The sequence below is a fragment of the Helianthus annuus genome, chromosome 16, assembly GCF_002127325.2.
Source record: "Helianthus annuus cultivar XRQ/B chromosome 16, HanXRQr2.0-SUNRISE, whole genome shotgun sequence".
NCBI classification, from domain to species: Eukaryota; Viridiplantae; Streptophyta; class Magnoliopsida; order Asterales; family Asteraceae; genus Helianthus; species Helianthus annuus.
Window position 1 is genome coordinate 157214290 of NC_035448.2, and position 14739 is coordinate 157229028.

Below are 14739 nucleotides of genomic sequence, written 5' to 3' on the forward strand. Positions count from 1 at the left end.
ACGCATCCCATGTGGCTTAGCATTCGACGAGGAGTCCATGGCGCTTCGTGGGGTTAGACGTATCCCATTGTAGGGACCACCACATGTGGTGGTTTCACTGTTCCTTTCGACGTTTCCGAAGCGGGTAACAGGGGCTACATGTGACGAAGCTCCGACCTATCATTCCTCACTAACTAACACGATCCAACCCGATTTGTTTTTCTTAAGGATTCAGTTACTCTCTGACCCGATCTGACCCGTTTTTGTAATGGAAACACGCACAATGAATCATTGCTGGGAGGATGACCCAATCCAAAACTTTAACATTGAGTTCATGGTAGAAGAGACGGCTGCAATGCTGGACAACATTGTTTTGACTACCACTAAATTGGTAATTCTTTAATTTTAATTGCTAGTGTTATCATTTTTTTACTTTTTGTTGTAGTGTTTACAATTCATTATCCCATTGATGTAGGCTAAGGCTCCTAGAATTAGAGTTAGAGCAGCTTGGACAATTCTAGATAAAATCAAGAAGAAAATGACAGGTAATTTAGAACATAGGCTGAGGCAGACGGTCTTTAGTCACTGTTTGGATCTTGAGTCTGTGATTTGTCAAAGCCCACTTTTGCTCGACATCAGGTGGCCACTCCTAATCCTAGCAATGGAATAACTTGCTTGTTCGGGAATAATTTTCTTCATTTTACCCCCATTCAGTTTTGTCTTATCACCGGGTTTAGATTTGGACCGTTTACAAATACGATATCTAATGGATCACCTAATTCGTTCAAATCAAGAATTTTCCCGGGGATACGCGATGTAAAACAACGTCATGTAGAAGATTCTTTTGATTCAGACTGGCACAATACGATGACGACGATTGTCTTCGTCTCTGTCTATTGATGCTATTAGAGTTAGGTTTTAAAGGTACCCAACGCTTCAAAACCATTGACAAAATGGTTATGAATCTGGTTGATGATTTACAAGCATGGAACAACTTTCCGTGGGGTAGCTATCTTCGGCAGAGCACAAATTTGCATGTATATAATTTGAGTCATCGACACCAACAGGGTAACGCCGGGTTCTCGTTGCCTGGTTGCATGTGGCCATTCAAGGTACAAAGTTTGATTTAATCTGATGCAATACATAGCAACCTCTTAATTAAAATAAATTTATGTATATGTGTAGATGTGGATTTATGAAGTGTTTCCAGAATTTAAGGAGGTGGGTTCATTTTTTAAACGCGAAGCAATTCCCAGATATTTTTAGGTTGGGGGCCTGGAAAAAGGGTTACAACTGCTACTGTTGAATGCAGTTTTGAATCAGCACAAAAGGTAATTGTTCTACTTTGTTATTTTATTCTCAGTTATATTGTATTAGAATAAATTGATTGATAAAAGTTTTCATTATTCAATTATTAGAGTGAACATTACCGTCCGATTCAATCCATATTGCCCACTAGTGACGAGATGCAGACTGAGTGGTACATATCTAGTTTGCAATTTTTAGAAAGTATTCGTATAGCAAGCCAGATACCCCCTAACATGCAGCCAAATATTGATACGATGCACACCAGTGGTTTTAAACCAAATGATGGGGTTGGTGATGGGTATGAAGGTTATGCATCGTCGTTCCCCATGGGCACCCAACAACCAAGAAAAAGAAGGTCTGCAATTCATGATGGAGGAAAATTTTCAAATGCGGATGAATTACAATCGTCTCTTGTGGAAAAATGTAAATCACTATTCGACGAGAACAATGAGAAGCTAACTCGGCTAATTGAGGCAAAGGTGAGGGTTAAATTAAATGTGTTTTATGTAATAGTGGTGCCATAATTTAATATGTTTATTTGTTATACAATAATGAATCTAAATGTTGATCATGGTTGTCACACCCCCAAAATCCACTCGTGGAGTATCACCTCTTGGAGGCGTGACTGACCAGGATCAAGCCACCAATCATATTGAACGTATAAGTATTAAATAAAATTCAACCACACAATATGAAAGGTGTTCAAAACAAACGCATGGTTAAAGTATTCAACGGAATCATAAATGTAAAAACCCCAAACATAAGTAATAAGTTTATAAAGTGTAAATGTTTAACATGGATTCAACAGTCCATGTTCCCACAACGATTTCGCCTCCCGTGCAAGCTCCAAGAATACCTAACGACCTGCAAGGCATGTAATAACGTGTCAACAACAAAGTTGAGCGAGTTCACAGTTGGTTGTTTAGTTTTACCAGTTTGTTCTGAAATCATAAGTCATTTCGTAAACCACGAGTTAACCAGTTCTTTTGTTTCCCAAACCGTAACCATAATCAGTGGGGGGCTTCCCCTGTGAACCACTAGACCATACCATATCGACTACTAACGAAATATAAGTTGTGCCCTACATCAGTGTCTATCATCACTGATAGTTTGCCATAGTCCATTAGTACACGCCCGTTCGAACGACACGGTGTGAGGTTTGTTAAACCTAATAGCGCTATTAACTAATGACCCTCTCGCCATTGGCCTCGGTGATTAAGTCGATATAAAGAGGAGGGACTTCATGATAGAGTTTTGTCTAGTAAGTTTAAGATTGTTGTCCTACCCAAGGAGGACGAACGTACGTAGTTCTACCCAAGGAGAATACGCAGGGGTTATAGTAGCATCCTACCCAACGAGGATGGCCGTACATATCCTACCCAAGGAGGATATGTAGATTCCGTTTTGGTTTATTAACCCATTCCCAACCCTTGGGAATCCCATGCCTTGTAGAAAGTGTGAACTCAGCTTGGTTTGCTCGCTATGCTAAACTATGTGCTCACAAGTAGTCCGTCAAGTCCTAAACTATGTACATATACTTAATCAGTTCAAGTTCGTAAAGTTTCACATGAAATCAATATCACATAGTGTGTTTGGCAGTTAACATCATGCATCAAACAACAATTAGTTACATTCATACAATTCATGTTTCACATGAATGTCTTTTGCAGTTTGATCTAACATAATTACCCAATAACATACTTAACAGAATTAATGACTTAACATAGTTAATGAGTTTAACAGGGTTAATAAACTAACCAGAGTCAATAGACTTAACTGAGTTTACATTCTTAACATGCATAACAGAGTTAACATACTAATCAAAATTAACAAACTTAACGGGATTAACATACATAACAGGGATAATAAACTAACAGGGTTAACAGAGTTGCAAACTAATAGAGTTAACAACTTAACAAGGAGTTTACTGTAACAAAGCATTCAACGAAATCATCTTGCAACGAAATCCCTTGTGGCGAAAACCCCTGGGACAAAATCACTATGGACGAAAACCCCCAGGTGATGAAATCCCAAGGGTTTTCGTCAGTTAAATGTATGGTGAAAACACCCAAAAGTTTTCATCTGGTTCCTTGTGTTTTCGTTGATCCATGTGTTTTCGTTGGGTGGGTTTTCGTCGGTTACATGTGTGACAATTGCCACTTTCTGGTAAATTATTTACATTTAAAGCAATGAATTACATTATACAAATACGTGATTAGAATAGTTATGGAATATTCATTTATGATGCACATGATTCATTTTTAGTGGTTACATTTGAAACAGTGTAAACAGTGCATCGAAACAACTAGAGTAGTGCCTAGTAAACTAGCGTGCTGACAAAAACTCAGGATCCGCAGAAACTAGTGTAACAATATTTTTAGGACTCAGACGAAAAACCAACATCAATTATACAATAAACCCTAATTGGAAATGCAAGGGTTTGGTCTAATATATTTCCAATGTCCGGTAGCACAAAAACTGTCCGAAAACTGCCAAAAAGCACCAAAAATGACCATTTCAATGTTTTTCCGCAAAAATTCAGCATTAGTATTCTTACTTCAAAGTGCAAAATGGGTTGTTTAAACTCAAATTCCATATGAAAATACATAGGGAACATCATATAAAAATATAACCAAATGTTTCTCTACAACTTTCATAAAAAGAAAAGACTAGATAAATATATATTTTTGAGAAAATATATATTTGTTCATTTTAACAAGTTGTGTGATATGTAATAATTGGTGTATTAGTTATATATATCAAAGATAGGAACTTGATAAATGGTAATAATAAACTCAAGAGACTTTATAATTAAAGTTTTACAAAATCTCATAGAAATACGCCTTAAAGAAATATTACGGACACTACGAACAATCGGACATAAATTATGAACAAAACGGACGACGGATGAACTTATGGACATATTAACAATCCGAGGACATAATACGACATCTAGACGATCTTTCGTCACGGACACAAAATTTGCGTTACCATTAACAAACTTCGGACATTTTGAAAACTTATAAAAAGTATTATGTTTTTATTACCTAAAAAGTATAATTAGTAAATTTTTATAAAATTGTTTTTATAAAAATGAAAGACTTTTCTTTTTCAAATACGCTAAATATTTATATAAATGGGCTTATATTTTTTTATAAATTAGATTGGGCTTAAATACTTGGGCTAAGCCCAATAGCCGATAACGCATGGGCCAAGCCCAATATCAACCTTAAGGGCCCCAAAAGCCCAACATTAATTAAGCCCAACACTATTTGGGCCCAATATTATAAATTCTTGGGATAAGTCCAATAACATAAATTGTAAGGAAATACAATTATACAAAGTTCAACAAACAATAAAGACATACAAGTCTTACACATATTTAAGACATAAGACTTGTACTCAAGTTAATTACAAAGACCGAAGTGTCTAACAAATATAAAAACGATTGTAGGTCGCAACACTGTTCAGGACTACCACAAGTGAAATCATATTTACTTCTACTCACTGACGCAATACTGTGAGTTTATGTCCCCTTTTCATTTTAAATGCTTTTCAAGCTTTACAACTATCGGGGAAAATACATGTACAATAAGTATGATAAGTCAAGGAATGAAACACTTTAGATCATGTGAGAAATTAGGTGTCACACCCCAACCAATGGCGGAAACATCGGGATGAGACGAAGTGTGAAGATTGCTCGAGACATCATAACGCTAATAATTGTGACAAGTATTTATATAATCATTTTCATTTCATTTCTAAAGAATCAAGTACAAGATTTTTGAAACAAAGTACAACAACATGAATAATAAAATGATACAATACAAATACAATTCTTTCTAAGTGTGTATCTAAGCATCCTACTAGATTCCATGCATCGTCAACATCCACCTGTAACATGTTAAAATAAAGTTCAATGCAAAAGCAAAGGCGAGTATACAAGTTTGATACGTACATAGCAATAGATAACTTTGAACAATTCCTCATAGCAAGCATGTGATTCAAGATGAACATTTAAATATGGTATGTGTCTAACATATCAAACCAAGGAAACACAATATGCTCATGACATAACCGAAGATAAAGAGGCGGGTCGTTAATCCTATAGCGCTACATATGTCACGGTTTGGCTCGTACGAAGTTAATGATAAATTCGACACATAAGATAAATCCAAGTTTAAAGCATCAAGCCATCACGTATACAAGCATGTTATAGGAATGTTCATGTGTTTAAGCAAAATGTTCATGTGTTTATTTGTTGATAGATAAACATGTTACACCCCAAAAGTGGTAAAAGTAAAAAGAGGGAATACGAGTATACTCGCAAAGTTTGCATATGATTTCCGATTATTCAATTATTGACGAGTTGATGAGGTTAGAGGATTGAATGTGCGGGGTTAAAGTTCAAGTATGCTTGGAGTCGAGATTCGGTATTTAAAACACTATAAAAGTAAGATATGAGAATAGCATGTGAAAATAATCATCTTGTACACATAACCCTTGTTCTTGACACTATTTGAACTCAAGAGAGTTGGTATGATTTCATGGATTCAAAGGTCCATTAGAGTCGTAACAAGAGCAAGATGATGTAACATATTCTTTACAAGTAACTATTAAGTTACCATCAAGTTTGGTTACTTAGGTATATATGTATGTACATAGAATAGCTTAGATATTATGTTGGTTACGAGTCTTATGATTCAAGCATGAGGTAGGAGATCAATGTCTCCATTTAGGCACCTCTTTGTGTCATAGAGTTCATACATGAGGTAGGAAGAACAAGCTTCCATTTAGGCACCTCTATTGTTCACCGCTACACTTGTTGCTATAAACAACAAGGAGGGTCATGAACATACAAGTATTATGGTATTAACAACAACTAAACTATGGCAAAATATCAAGTAATGAGTGGATTTTTATGAAGGATAGCCCAAGCTAGTCCAACCATCACACATTCATCAAGTTTCATACTTGAACACTACTTGTGGGTAAAACCCAAATAAAAAAAACAGAAAGTTTATGAGGTTTTAACCCATGATTTAGATATCTCAACCATGTTTTTAAGCTTAACCAACCATAAGAGGGGTTGTAAGCATTAGGACATTGGCTTGAGTTGTGCCAAACACAAGTTGGATGAAGTTTACATAAGTTTGTAACAAAACAGAAAGTTTTTGGTCAATTCGGAGCAATTCCAGGTCTGATTTCTCCAAGGAGAAGTCAAGGAATCAAACTCCATGATTAACCAAGCAAGTAGGAAGAAGAATCAAGTGTTTTCATCAAGAAATGAGCAAGTTATACCAAGTTTAGTGTAGAGGTATGAATCTGTCCGAAAATGCAGATTCTTGCTTGAATTTGGGAGTGTTTTGGTGAGATATGAGAGTGGTGAAAGTGTCCAAGTGCTTGGGAGAGCTTGGGTACTTATAGGGAGGTGATTAGGGTTGTTTAGAGGTGTTTACAAGAGCCTAAACTCGGTTTAAACTCGAAATCCCGCTAAAAAATGGAAGTTGGTCGCGACCATCCAACTTTCTGCAGATCAGGGACCTCACGCGGGCCGCGTAAGAGGATGGGGCAAGTTCACGCGGGCCGCGAGCTCTTTGTGGTTCCGGATTTAAGTTTCGTTTATTACATTTTGGCCCCTAGAGTTGTGTAATTGATATATTTAAGGTATTTAAGGGCCATATTTGCCATAAAGGCATAGTTCAAGACATGATTTAGTATGAGGAGTATAAACCAAGTATAATTAAGCGTATAAGTATTAATTCAAGTGTCGTCCTTGTTCAAAATATGTTCGAAGCATAAGTTTCATGTATTTACCAGTTTAGCACCTAGTTTCCAAGAAAGAATTATGAATAAGCATAATTTGTTCCACGAAATTGAACGTATGAGCATATATAAAGTATGTATAACATGTGATTAACAAAATACGAGTTTTATTCATGATCCAAGTCTCGGATTTTACATCGCTTTTAATGAGAGAACGTTTTCAAGACCACGAAGTTTACAAAAATAGTTTTACAAACGATGGTTTCTAATTTTAGGAAGTATGAAAACGCGGGGCGTTACATTAGGGCCATAACTAAAGCACCATTAATCCAGTTTGGACCAAGGAACAAAGGGTTAGATCTAATGGGTTTTGGCGAGCCCCACTCATGGTCATTCATTGCCTAGTAGTGCGTTTGTTGCCCTACGACATGGTGTCGATACAATTAAAATCGTCTAGGGTTGGATTGCTTCCTATTTCGTCACACATATTAATGTCCTTGCAAAACATTAATGATGACGATTTCATTGACGCTTTTCATACTATATTTGATTCAAATACAAATACATTCTACATTTTTCGGGTGTATCATACTCAAGTAAACTGCATGAACTCGCTCAACCTTTGTTGATTTTTCTACTTAAACATGTATTTCAGGGAATTAGTGGACCTTGTCAGGGATTCTAATTCGGGAAACAAGTATCAAGACTCCGTGCCATCTTTTGAAGGGTTTATCTATTATACTGCCGCTTTGCGGTGATATAGTGGACAAAGCCTTAGTGTTTAAAACTTTCGTTTTGAATGTATGAGATAATAACAACTTAGTTTCTTTGAATGGTTTGCAAATTATAAACTTAATGTATGTTGCGCATCTTTTGAACAATTATGGTAATGGCAATGGAGTATGTTTTATTCATTTAGTATGTTTACTTATATCGTTATGCAATGAGAACAAACAGATCACACCTCGCGCTTCCGCTACGAGCAGGGTGTGACAGATTGGTATCAGAGCTTCGATTGTAGTGAACGAGGATTCTTTCTCAAGTCTAGTCTACAATCACTAGGGAACCTCTCACGAAAACAATTTATACAAAAATAAGAGTTTTCATTGCATAAACATTTTTTTTTCTCAAGGTCCAGCACAACAAAAACCAAATTCATATCATACAAATCAAGCAAGGACATTAAGTGCATTAGTCTCTAAATGGTAGACATGAAACATTAAGTTAATCCGCATAACACAAATAGAATAACTTAAAATGAAATTATGTGATTTCAACATTTTGTGTATATATATATTTGAAAAATTAATTTATTAATACATACGTCAAACCAATTATGTTACAGGATATTATGTCTTCATCCGAAGGAAGTAACATTTATGATGATGTGGATCCTATGACACCTTCTTCAGATAATGATTACATACCCAAGGTTCAGGTCATTACATCGGATAGTTAGACGGGATCTGATAGCGATATGGATGATTTTTAGCCATTCGCATATCTAGGGGATATTGTTGACGATGATGTATTAGCTGTACCTCCACCACTCAATGACATAGTTATTATAGGTCACCCGGAGGGTGAACATGTATTCGAGATTATACCTTTGGATGTACTTCCTCTTGCTATGGTGCCTTTTGTGGACCTCAACGAGGATGATGACGGCATTGTCCCGGTGATTCCCGTGGAGCATATAGATGATGACTTGGGAGACGGGGATGTTTATGATCTGGTTATTCTAGATGTTGCTGCACCGGTAGTACCGATTATTGTTCTTTCTTTAGATTCTGACACTGACTCAGATGCTCCAACGGGTGCATCTGTTACCTCTTCTGCACTACTAGCAGCGGGTCTACATCGATACGCAGTCGAGTTAGATGATGTCCTACCAAATGAGCCAGTTGTCCCTGCACCTGGTCATATTCCTACAGCACCACATTCTCTAGCTCACTTACCTGCTGAGGAGCCTAGTCAGGCCCCTGTTTCCGAGGGATCTATGGACCGTATTCGACAAATGCATGTTGCCTCTATCCTACCACATACAGACCATACTGACGAGGCAGGACCATCTGGACATGCCCATATACCGCCCAACGCACAACATTCTTCACCACATGTTATGCCTATTACAGATCCGTACCACCCATTGCATTACCCATCTGTTACTACCGAGTTACGTGCTCGTGTGCTGACTCTCGAGCATCAGATAGACTTTATTATCCGTCGAGTTCATGAACTCGAGGAGGAGCTTATTCACCTTAAGGCTTTGGTACTTTTGACTCCATCACCACCAGCTCATTCACCACCTCATGCTCCACCACCACCACCAGAGTTACCACCATTACCCCCACTACCACCTCAGATACCACCAGTTGACTTACCTGATCGTGTTTTGACACTCGAGCAACAGATGATTTACCTTCACCGTTCGGTTCATGATATGGAGGATAGGGTTTCTCATGTTTACAGGTCATTGTTTCCGGTCCCACCGCCAGTTTTTCCTCCACCATAGACTTTGTGTTTGCAGGTACTTCTTTTGTGACAGGTAGTTATATCAGCGTTTTGTGTACATAGACTCACACCAAGTTTCAAGACAACTGAAAGACTAAAGACCGCATGGAATGAAGGAAAAATTTTGCCACCTTGTATATGTACTAGTCTAGTAAGACCGGGGGATGTAGCCCGAGTCTATTTTGATTTCCTTTTCAAAAACAATCATGTAATCAGTTGTCAGTTATATAAATAAGAAAACTTGGTGTTATCCTATATGTGCATCTAAATGTTATATGATACATGTTTTGTTGCTTGTATTGTTTGGTCTATTCGCATGACATATTGCTGGATTATATTTTTATTAATGTTATAAATGTGTTTTATATACTTAGTAAAAATATTTATTAACAAACCAACGCCTAAACTTAATCGTATATTCTTTTGGAAGAATAATGGCGCCAAGAAGACAACCTCCACGTACACGAACATCTAATCCACCCCCACCTCCACCAATGCCTACAAATGAGGCGGAATTGAATGCATTAATAGGAGAAAGGATTTCTCAAGCTATAGCCCTTTATGAGGCCTCACGTGCCGAACACAGCGGTGGCACTGGCGGATCAGGAGGCCCAGGACACGGCGGTACCTATGGCGGAACCAATACCAATTGTAACACTTAGTTGTTTTGTCACAACTTACCCAATTCCTTTTTAAAATCTATTCGTGCGTTTCACTGTTTGCTCATTCTTAATCCGTTTATTGTCTATTTCAGGATGCACATTCAAGCAGTTTCTAGACTGCAAGCCACTCAATTATGATGGCACAGGCGGTGCTGTGGCTTATGTGCGTGGGACGGAGAAAACGGATTCCACCATAAGAATGAGCAGATGCTCTATTGATCAGCAAGTCACCTACGTCACTGGCTTGTTCATCAATGAGGCCCTTACATGGTGAAATTTACAAGTGCAAACTTTAGGTGATAGTGTAGCATACGGATTGACGTGGGAAGAATTGAAAGAAAGGATGAGAGAAAAATATTGTTCCTGTGCTGAACTCCAGAAGTTGGAGAATGAATTTTGGAACCTTACTATGGTCGGATCTGATATTACTGGGTATACACAAAGGTTTCACGACCTGTCTCGTGTGATTCCTTATTTGGTTACACCAGAATACAAGCGTATTGAACGCTATATTTGGGGACTTGCTCCTGAGATCCGAAGCCATGTTACTGCAGCAGAACCCACGACTATCACGCAGGCGGTAACTTTAGTTGTGAGCCTTAATGAAGACGCGATCAGGATGAAGAAATATAATGTGAAAGGAGATTAGAATAAAGATTCACATGTCGAGTCTTCCACGGGTGGAAAAAGGAGTTACTCAAATTTCAAGAAGGGAACTCGTAGGAATAATAACAACTACAACAACAACACCAACCCCAACAACAATACCAACAACAATACCAACAACAATACCAACAACAACAACTACAACCGCAATAACCACAACAACAATAACAACAATCGCAATCACAACAACCCCAACAATTATAACATAAAACAAGAGAATACTCAGGCAAGGGATGCAAAGGCGTTTGTAGCCACCAATGATATTGGCCCGAAGAAGTACTCTGGTACTATGCCCAAGTGTGAGCGATGCTCGTATCATCACATGGGTAATTGTAGGATATGTGACAAGTGTGGCAAGCTTGGCCACCGTACCGAGTCATGCTGGGGATCAGGAAATAGATCAGGAACGGAGAATAGAAATAACAATAAGAATGGAAATGGGCGTGAACAAGGATGTTTTGGATGCGGAAGCAAAGATCACTTCAAAAGGGATTGCCCTAAAGAAAACCAAGCTCGTGGTCGATCATTTGTGATTGGAGCCAAGGATGCGCGCCAAGACCCTAATGTGGACACTGGTACGTTCCTCCTTAACAATCATTTTGCATCCATATTATTTGATACTGGTGCCGATTTTAGCTTTATCTCTGTAGAATTTAAAAATACTCTGGGACTAAAATCTAGTAAACTAGATGTCCCATATTCTATAGAATTGGCTAACGGTAAACTAGTAGAATCGGGGGAAGTTGTTACGGAATGTTCCTTACAACTTGGAGAACAAAAATTCACTATCAATCTCTTACCTGTTGAGTTGGGTAGTTTCGATGTAGTGGTTGGCATGGATTGGCTATCCAATAATGGAGCCGAAGTCGTTTGCCATGAAAAGATCATTCGCATACCACTACTGAACGAAGAGACACTGGTGATACATGGAGAGAAGCGCGACACCCCATTACGGATCATCAATAGCATGAAAGCTTAGAAGTGCTTACGGAAAAGGTGTATTGCCTTTCTTGCACATGTTGTGGACAAGAAGGCGGATGGGCCAAAGTTGACAGATATTCCAATAGTAAAAGAATTTCCTGAAGTCTTTCCTGAAGACTTACTAGGACTACCATCTTATCGACAAGTCGAATTTCATATTGATTTGGTACCAGGAGCTGAACCCATAGCTAAATCTCCACATCGATTAGCACCTTCTGAAATGCAAGAGTTATCCACACAACTTCAAGAGTTGTTGGATAAAGGATTCATTAGACCGAGCTACTCGCCTTGGGGAGCTCAAGTCTTGTTTGTAAAGAAGAAGGACGGAACTTTCAGGATGTGCATCCATTATCGCGAGTTGAATAAACTTACCATCAAGAATCGGTATCCATTACCGAGGATTGATGATCTATTCGATCAACTACAGGGGTCGAGCTTATACTCAAAAATAGACTTACGATCGGGGTATCATCAATTACGGATTCAAGAGGAAAGTATACCGAAAATGGCTTTTCAGACTCATTACGGTCATTATGAGTTTCTCGTTATGCCATTCGGCTTAACGAATGCACCAGCGGTCTTCATGGATCTAATGAATCGCGTGTGCAAGCCGTATCTTGACAAATTCGTTATAGTGTTTATTGATGATATCTTGATATACTCTCGATCGACTGAGGAACATGAACAACATTTGATAACAATTTTGGAGTTGCTAAAGACGGAGAAACTATACGCGAAATTTTCCAAATGCGAATTTTGGATTCGCAAAGTACAATTTCTCGGGCATGTAGTGAACGAGAAAGGCATTCAAGTAGATCCGTCCAAGATAGAAGCAATTAAGAATTGGGAAGCGGCCAAGACTCCTACCGAAATGCGACAATTTTTGGGCACAGCGGGATATTATCGGAGATTTATTGAGAATTTTTCAAAGATTGCTCAACCGCTAACTTATCATTACCCGATGGTACCGATGATTTTGTTGTATACTGTGATGCTTCGCATCAAGGTTTGGGTTGCGTACTCATGCAACGTGAAAAAGTTATCGCGTACGCGTCTCGCCAACTAAAAGTTCACGAAAAGAGCTATACCACTCACGACCTTGAATTAGGCGCAGTGGTATTTGCTTTGAAAATATGGCGACATTATCTATATGGTACTCAATGTACTATTTTCACGGATCATAAAAGTCTACAACACATATTCAACCAAAAAGAATTAAATATGCGTCAACGACGTTGGGTTGAACTGTTAAACGATTATGATTGTGAAATCAAGTATCATTCGGGCAAGGCAAATGTTGTAGCTGACGCATTGAGCCGCAAGGAGCGAGTTAAAACACTAAGAATCCGAGAATTAGAAATGACAATTCGTACAGATATTATCACTCGGATTCATAATGCATAACAAGAAGCGCTCAAGGAAGAGCATATTCAAGCTGAAACACTTCGAGTCATGGAAAAGCAATTAGTGCCAAAAGAAGATGGAACTTTATACCTTATGGGTCGAATTTGGGTTCCACTTTGGAGGCCTTCGAGATGTTATTTTTGAGGAAGCACATAGGTCTAAATACTCGATTCATCCTGGATCGGATAAAATGTACCAGGATTTGAAAGAGTACTATTGGTGGCCTAAACTCAAAGGTGATATCGCGACTTATGTCGGAAAATGCTTAACCTGCGCGAAGATCAAGGCTGAATATCAGAAACCCTCGGGCTTGTTACAACAACCTGAGATCCCCGTTTGGAAATGGGAACAAATATCGATGGACTTCATTACGAAGTTACCTAGGACCTCAAAAGGTCATGACATGATATGGGTAATCATCGATAGATTGATAAAGCCCGCACACTTCTTGGCAATTCGGGAGAAGGATAGTACTGAGAAATTAGTGGAAATCTATGTCAGAGAAATAGTGGCTCGTCATGGGGTACCTATTTCAATCATTTCGGACCGAGATGGTCGTTTTGTTTCTCGAATTTGGAATTCATTTCAACAGGCCTTTGGATCACAATTAAATCTGAGTACGGCCTTTCATCCTCAAACTGACGGCCAGAGCGAACGGACAATCCAAACACTCGAAGATATGCTTCGTGCGTGTGTTATGGATTTAGGCGGCAATTGGGATACACATCTACCTTTAGTTGAGTTTTCCCACAATAACAGCTACCATACTAGTATACAAGCTGCACCGTTTGAAGCTCTTTATGGTCGAAAGGGTCGCTCTCCGCTATGTTGGGCGGAAATAGGCCATAGTCAGTTAATTGGTCTGGAACTAGTCCAAGAGACTACGGACAAAATTTTCCAGATCCGAGACCGTATCAAGGCGGCTCGTGATCGACAAAAGAGATACGCAAACAAAAAGCGAAAACAATTATCTTTCGAAGTCGGAGACAAAGTCTTGTTGAAAGTCTCGCCTTGGAAAGGCGTAGCGAGGTTCGGTAGGCGTGGAAAGCTAAACCCACGTTACCTTGGACCATTTGAAATCTTAGAAAAGATTGGCACTGTTACATACAAGTTGAAGTTACCAGAGGAACTTAGCAGTGTGCACCATACGTTTCATGTGTCGAATATTAGAAAGAGTCCAACACAAGATACCGTTATCATCCCTGCGGATGAAATTCACATTGACAACAAACTCCAATTCACCGAAGAACCTGTTGAGGTCACGGACTGGAAGGTTCAGAAAACACGAAGAAGTCGTATCAAGTTAGTAAAAGTTCGTTGGAACTCTCGTCACGGACCCGAGTATACTTGGGAACGTGAAGATCAAATGAAAGAAAAATATCCTCACTTGTTTCCAAAGACTCCTACAAAGAATAAGAAAGCTCGAATTTCGGGACGAAATTCTCAATAACAGGGGGAG

General features: G+C 38.6%; 1 protein-coding gene across 1 annotated transcript; it reads left to right on the forward strand.

Annotated features, from left to right (window-relative positions):
• The first annotated feature begins 10638 nt into the window (after window positions 1-10638).
• LOC110919863 (probable serine/threonine-protein kinase clkA) lies at window positions 10639-11874 on the forward strand. The gene is made up of 2 exons (XM_022164110.1): window positions 10639-10809; window positions 10879-11874. Exons 1-2 carry the CDS (start codon window positions 10639-10641, stop codon window positions 11872-11874), a joined length of 1167 nt encoding a protein of 388 aa, XP_022019802.1.
• The last annotated feature ends 2865 nt before the right edge of the window (window positions 11875-14739 follow it).